The sequence below is a fragment of the Stegodyphus dumicola genome, chromosome 6 (genome assembly GCF_044657685.1).
Source record: "Stegodyphus dumicola isolate Sdum_Otavi_A_Nest chromosome 6, ASM4465768v1".
NCBI classification, from domain to species: domain Eukaryota; kingdom Metazoa; phylum Arthropoda; class Arachnida; order Araneae; family Eresidae; genus Stegodyphus; species Stegodyphus dumicola.
This window is the reverse complement of record NC_140773.1, coordinates 197,779,418-197,787,258: the sequence shown is the minus strand read 5'-3', so window position 1 is coordinate 197,787,258 and position 7,841 is coordinate 197,779,418. Positions and strand designations below refer to the sequence as shown.

At 31.5% G+C, this 7,841-nt stretch overlaps 1 protein-coding gene across 1 annotated transcript in view; it reads left to right on the top strand.

Moving 5' to 3' along the window:
* The first annotated feature begins 4,273 nt into the window (after positions 1 to 4,273).
* LOC118188984 (uncharacterized) overlaps positions 4,274 to 7,841 on the top strand; it is a 45,975-nt gene continuing 42,407 nt past the window's right edge. The window contains exon 1 of the mRNA XM_035359509.2: positions 4,274 to 4,638. Coding sequence (XP_035215400.1) covers positions 4,550 to 4,638 — 89 coding nt within the window. The 5' untranslated portion in view covers positions 4,274 to 4,549. The remainder of the gene's footprint in view (positions 4,639 to 7,841) is intronic.

The following is a 7,841-nucleotide window of genomic DNA, read 5'->3' as shown; positions in this document are numbered from 1 at the left end:
ACGCCACGAAAAATTCTCTTCAGAATTAATTTTAAAGCAGTTTTATAATTTTTTTTGAAGGAAAAGAGTATTTTATTCCGTCCTTACGTACAAATATCATGCAAAGACATCGTTAAATTGCATTCGATAGCGGTCAAAATGGATATTTTCGTTGAAATATGCTGCCTGAAACTTTTCGCGATTACAATACTTCCTTTTTACTTCGTACAAGGAAATAAAAACAACGAACATAACATTCTAAAAAATAAAAACAATAAAATAAAATGCATTTACCATAATACATACGTGAATAAAATTTCGCCAGTCACACAACGTCTTTCAACAAAAGTGCCACGATTTTGTTATATCACATGTCTTTCTGTGATTCAGAATTTCGAAAGTAACGATAAAAAGTTCCTCCAAAGTTAACTTACTACACGAAAAACCATTATCCAAATCTTAAACTCCGCTGACAGCTACATACTTTAGCAGCGACCATTTGACTGCAAATCCACACAAGTCTATCAGAAACACCATTCTTCGTCCGACTTCTCATATCAGCTCCGCATTTCGGACACGCCAAACTCCGTTTTAAAAGTCCTGACTCCCACAGAAATTCCAAAAATGCACTTCTATCTGCATAAACACACAGGTGAACAAAAGACTCGTTAAGAACTCCAACATCGTACCTTTTTATACTAAATTTACTTTCCACATAAACTAAAATACGCGCTTGAAATCTTGCCACCAAGTTTCAACATCTAAAGGGTTGCCATACAAACAGCATCGTTGACCAAACCATCCTACAGAACGGAATCGCGCCAAAAACCAACGCAAAACACATATCGCCACATTTGGTGATCATAGGGCGCATATAAGAGTAGAGCCTTTTAATCTTATGATATTTTATTCTTGCGATTTCAAAAATAAAATATGTGACTAAAATATGAATAACAGTTTAAGAAACTAAATGTAGGATGATAAAATTGTGTAAAGCAATGGGAACAATGTTAAAGCTATATAAGGTATTTCTCCCGCCTTCTTATCGACCCTTCGTGGTGTAGTGGGCAGCAGACTCAGCGCGTAATTGAGAGGTCCTCGGTTCGATTCCCGGAGAAGTCGCTGCTAATTTTTCATCTCTTCTGCTTCTAAAAAATACCTAATGTCTCTACAGCTATTTAAAGCAATACATGCAAGTCATCTTATGTTAAAATTTCGGTTTTACATCTCTCTTATTTAATATCTTTTTTGAACGGAAAATTGAAAGGCGTGTTAACTGTGCTTTACTGTATTTTCTCTTTTAATATATTCAGTTTTCAGATGCATCGTAGTCTGGGACACAAATTAATCTTCCGAAAGAAACGCAATTTAAATAAATAAAATTATATCCTGGAAAATTTATATTAATAAATATATTAAAATGCTTAGTTCGAAATAGAATATTAAGTAGAAAATTTTAAAACAATTATCTGAAGAGACAATGCAACACAAACAATTAAAATGAAAGTCTAAAAATTTAAAAATTACCTAAAATAATAACTATGACAAAAAATAAATTATAAAGAAAACTATTTGAAAAAAATAAACGATGCACCTTTTATTTAAACTACGAAGTTCGAATGGGTAAATAGAAAATTTATTATTATAATTATAATTAAAAATATAATATAAAGAACATTATTTGAAAAAAGGAACGATTGTGACTTTTTTTTCCGCTCACGGGAAAGGAAAATTAGGTTGCCATATATTAAGAAGTTCGCCAGGTTCTTGGCGCGACTGAAAAAAAAGAGCCAGCATAAATTTGTGAATTTCTCCGTAAATTTCGCACCAAATTTTACAAAATTTCATATTTAAGCATAATTTGAGTCGTAGAATGGAAATTTGGAAAAAAAAATTGGTATGTGTTTTCAGAAAAGTCCAATTTTGTGTCAAAAAACCTATGTTAGAATAGTGCTGTATGTAAATCTAATATACATATCCTAAGTCGCGATTTCGAGACATGAAAAACGCAATTTGAATTTTGTCAATCGGCCCAGTAGAACGGGAGATATATAGAACTGCCCCCCCCCTTTTGTTTTCACACTATACCTACTAATCCATCATTATTTAATAAAATAATACAGATGAGCACGGCAGCTTATTTTTAGTACCAAATGTGTCTCAAACTTCACTTACTTTTTGTCCGTAATACTTTTGAAATATTGCCACCAAATGCTATCGCTATGCATTATTTTTAAAGAAATAATATAGCATTCATAAAAAAATATATGTCAACACAAATAAAAGGATATTGCCACCTTCGCAAAGTAACGGAAGATGACTTTATCTTGGAAAGTTGTTCACGTTGAAAACTTGTAATTTCATAACCTCTCCTCTTGTAGTGTTGTCATTGGTCCTCTATAATTCTGTTCTTTGCAAATGTTTTAGGCCGACAGTTTTTGTCACACATGCATCGTTCCAGTGCCATGGTAGTTCGAAGTGCTGATTAGTTTGCGCAAGGGAAAAAAAAATGCGTGTTGCCTTTCGGAAATTTCGAAATTTGTTCGCTGTAACCGTAACAGTAAGAGCTCTGTTGATTTAAGTTATCACAATCTCAAGCGTATAGCTTCACATAACAATATCTGAAATTTCATTTCATTTGGCTGAACGTATAGACCACAACGGGTTCATATATTGAGAAAATGTTTTTATGACTCGCCTGTATATCTACTATCAGTATGTAAAACTCTGTGAAACTTTTAACTTACGGTATTACCATGATGTACAGTCTTTGAACTGACATGATTCATAAAAAACAAATTATTCGACAGGGGTAGTGCCTCGTGCACAGGCATTAGTGACAGGGTAGACAGGGTCGACAGGGGTAGTCACTAATGCCAATCCAAAGTCGATATGGAAATATTTTAAACATTCACGCACCAGTTTGTTGCCTTTTGGTAAAGCATAAGATATTTAATTTTCCTTTTAAATTTAATTTCCCAGTCACTAATTAACAAACTAAAAAATTTAAAAGCAATTCGCGCAGTTCATTACATCTTTTATTAATTACCAGTTGAAACCGTGAAATGATACTAACTGGATTTATTAAAAGCATTATACATTTTTATAGCAACTATTCTATGCGGCTGGCTGAGCAGCGGCTAATTAGCTAAAAAGTGAAACGGATAACAAAAATGATACGACACAATAGTGAGATTCGAGAATAATAGCTCTTCTTGACAAAAAATGTATGGCAACACTTAACCCCATATCGAAAATTCTAAAGATATGCTGTTTTTTAAAAAGCTTGCGATTTTGCTGTTGAATTTTATATGACGTCAGTGCGAAGAAAGAGATGGTTAATAATAAAGTTAAAAAGACGAACAAAACTGTACAAGTCACCTTATTAAGAAAACATAGATTTCATAAAATGAGAAAACCTAAAAAATAAAGCAGTAAATTGTGAAAAACCTAAGCAAAATACTAGTAAAATGTTTGACAAATGTTTGACTGAAAAACGTAGTCTAATGTATGGCAATATTTAACACTATGTCTGAAAAATCTAAAAATATGCTGCTTTTAAACAACAGTGAAGGCATAAAATAAAGAAATTTGCGACTTTACTGGCGAATTTTATGAGGCGTAACTGCGAAGAAAGAGATGTTTACTGATTAAGTTAAAAAGATAGGAAAAATTGTTTTAGCTGGAATTTAAGAGCATGTTAGCAAACTGCAAACTCAGATGAGAAAGACGAAACGAAATGATATATTTACCTAAAAAAAGACCATACATAAGCAAATTATTTTTCGAGCTGTCCATCAAACTGTACTCCAAGCGGGTATACCACAAGCATGGAAAAGAAATTTTGCGATTATAAATTGTATTAAAAATTTTGGTCCAAGTAAAATTTCAACCAAAAATTTTAACCTTATTGAGAGGTTTGGTTTGTCCATTAGTGCAAGTATTACTTCTTCTAAATTAGATAGCATTCATTCGCCCTAAAAGGCATGAAAATTTCCACATATAAAAAATGAAGTATTACTTCTTCTAAATTAGATAGCATTCATTCGCCCTAAAAGCATGAAAATTTCCACATATAAAAAATGAGTTATCTAAATACTTTTTTTATTCTACTAATTTATTCCATGAGCTAACGACCATGATGCGTCAATCCATGGGTCAAGAGTAGCCGATAGATCTTCATTTCTCTACACACGTTCTTTTTTTTCCCCCTTCTTTAATTCCAAGTTGTGTCGTGGCCTCGAAAGATTCAGACCAATCGTCTGCAGCATTTCGTTGCACCCGGCTCCAAAGTACTCCACAAGAACGTCTATGTTACCCCCACCTCGCTTTATTTATGATGCCCATCAAAAGTGGCTGACTTTCACTTAAGTGCATAACGCTAAGACAAAAATCGTCTGCTCATCCGAGAAATCAAACTGGCAACAAGATTTAAAAAAAAAAAAAAAAAAAAGGCGAAGGCGAGAATGTGAGTGTTAGAAGCTCTCGAGCGTTAGGAGTGGTATTAACAACTGCCATATAGGAAGCTTAAGTTTTTCCAAGACAAATTTTTTTTGTGGTGGCTGACAGGATGTGTAAATTATTAGTGGTTATTTTGTTATGTTTGCAATTAATTCTAATGTTTGCTTCATCAAATGCCAATGTTTTACAAAGGAAGAGGTAAGCTTGCACAGTTTTTCCGACTACAATTTACATCGACAATAATTAAAATACTGTTAATGATTTTCATAGTATTTGCTTGTTTCAAAAATGAGTTCTAAATTTATATTGATGAAATCAAGTAAATGTATTCCTACTTAGTGAATTTTATAAACAAATTCGCTTTAAAACATTGGTTGTTTTTACTGTTATCGTTTAACTTTGTTTGGTTTTACTGTTATCGTTTAATTTTAACGTTGAAGAAATATATAACAAGGAGACCTACTGAATTATTAGATGTGCCCAGTTCTGTTTCTGTATGGCAAGTAGGTTACCGAAAAAATCATGTTCGTAAGTAATTCTTGTAACTATAAAAAATCACATATTTTCAAGCAAATGAAATCCTTTAAATTTGAATTTTAGATCACTTCAATTAAGTTTTTAATTTGTAAAAATAGCAGTCAGCTACTGATTTGCGAGTATAATACCTGTGACGACGTCCACTATTAATTCGAGGGCTGTTAAAGAAAACTTGGCAAAGAGGAATAACCTATGTTATAATTAACTGAAAAATATTACAAATAATTTACTTGTATTTTGAAACAATTTTATCGTTAGAAATAAAGGTAGCGTGTTATAAATATCAAAGAACAATATTTGTAAGAGAACCTGAATAAAGCCATCCAGTTTAAATTCGCTTAAAAATTTGACTAGAACTTTTGTTTTTTTTCCTCTGTACGAGGTTTACGTTAACATTTAAATTACGTGCTATAGTGGTCAAAAACAACTCCAGAACTGCTCTTTGCTTTAATTGCCGTTATCCGTTTAATTTTCCCCTTCCTTTTTGCATATTCTGCACACGATTTATTTTACGTCGGTGATTTGTGACTATAATTTCACCTTTGTTCCGCAACAAAGAAAACTTAATATTTTTTTCTTTCGCCCTTTTTATCGGAGGGAACGCCCGGTTAATTTGTCCCCCATCAAAAGGGAATTGACAGTGTTAACATATCAAAGTGCATATAGTAAAGCAGTAGTCTTCAATGTGTGTTCCACCGAAATCCGGGGTTCCGCCTACCAAAATAAAAATTAGACAATCTGAAAAATGAACCGACATTTATAGTGAACCAGCACAAAATGCCAAAACAAAATAAGAGCCCTTCTGAACTCACCTTTTGGGCTAAAAATCTGAAAGCTTTCAGATTTTACATTACGTACAAAGGGACTTTTTTTAACGTTTTCTGTGTAACCTTTATTTATTAAATATCATGTTCTTTGCACTTAAACCATGAAATTCAGTTCAACAGCAATATCGCAAAATAATTTTAAAATGAGCATATCTTTAGAATTTCCGATATACAATCTCGCGCGCTGGAGATAATTTTTTTTCCGTACAGTTTTGCCATTGCTCACTTTGAAATCGTTGAGTTTGTTAATCAAAAATTCGTTGAATTTTACAAAATATGAAATGTATAATAAAACAAACTCCAAATTCCAAATTTGAGCTTCCAGATGCTAGTATTCGGGTCGAAACGTACGTTATTCAAAATTGGTTGGCTCTAGGTACCTTTGTTTTATCACTAGAAACATACATACATTTATGCAGATTCTTCATTATTTAATTTCTTTAAATATAATACAGGGCGATAATATTTTGTGGCAACAACTTGAAAAGTGAACCAACGCAAAATGCCAAAACGAAGTTAATAGTCCTTCTAGGGAAATTGCCTCTTTGGACTAAAACGAAAATTATAAAGCACTTTGTTGATTATTATTTATTAACTGTAAAATATAATGTTACATTTAGTTACATATTAGTTTTAAAACTTAACATTTGGGCATCTTATGTTAAAGTGAATGTCGAGCAATGGTTAGCAAAACTAAATAGTTTCTAATGGAAAATTAATTGAATCTAGACCAAAAGGTTAAATATGATAAAGTGCCGCACCTTTTTCTTGAACAAAACTATAACAGAAAATTTCCCAAGAGAAAAATAGTGTGATTCGATAAATTAGTATGATTAGTATCATCCCAAGTACTTCAGAAGGCTTGCTAGTGAAGATCTTACCGACATATCAACAGATTCGACGTTAAAATCTACATTTAAGCAAGATCAGCTCCTAAATTTTTTGTAGATTCATGCAGATTGCCTCTCACAAAACAAAAAAAAAAAAAAAAAAAAAAAACTTTACTGCCGTTTGAAACAACGCATTTAAATGGAAGTTTTTTTCTCAGCGTATGTGGCAAAAATAAAGTATATATAGAAGCAGATTAACTACAGAATAGGAATTGCGACTGCAGATACCATTTATGAGATCTGGACTTGAGCAGTTTGTATAAAAAAATGCAAGGACACTCTTGTCACTAAATATAATGCAAGAGTAATACTATTAATGGGTAAATTACATTAATTTTATGTTAAAAATTTGTTAATAAAAAATAAAATACTTTCTTTTGTTTTTAGAAATAAAGTACCTACAACATACTGATCTATTTTAAATAATTTTAAGATGTATTTTTCTGATGGTGGGATAGGGCTCCTCGAAGAAATCTAGTAGTTCTAAGGGTTTTATGACTCGACAAAGTTTGAAGACGTAAAGTAACTTCCGTCTTCACAAAGCAAATGCACTATAAAAATTGTCCAAAATGTATAAATTCCTCTCATGTGAAAGAGATAAACCAAAATAGATCTATAAAAAGCGATCCTGATTCTTTCTGTACCTTACTGAATCAAAATCGTGTAAAACAATTGATCACATATATTAACATACATACCCTGAGAGAATTTCATGCGATTTACTTTTATTATTACGGCAACTTTAAAATCAGAACAAAAGCATTTGCAGTGTTTTGTAAGTTTTATTTTCTTAATTTTCTATTTCACATGTCTTTTTCAGCTATAAAATTTTAAATTAAATAACAATGCTAAATTGAACTTGATATATAATAAATAAAAATAGAAATAAAAAAAAAATTGTAATAGAAATAAAATTTTCCCAAATAGAAATAAAACTTGTTACATTAAAAATTTCAGGAGGTTAAAGGCAAAAGAAGCGTTTTTCATTAATGCTTTGTTGTTTGGTATTACGATAGAGTTTCGATTATTCTACTTTTAAAAATTTATTTCTGAATTCTTGATTATCCGATATTCCATTTTAACCGACATACTGTTAAAATCTAATTTGAACCAGAAATAATAATTATTCAGGGAATAAATATTCAGG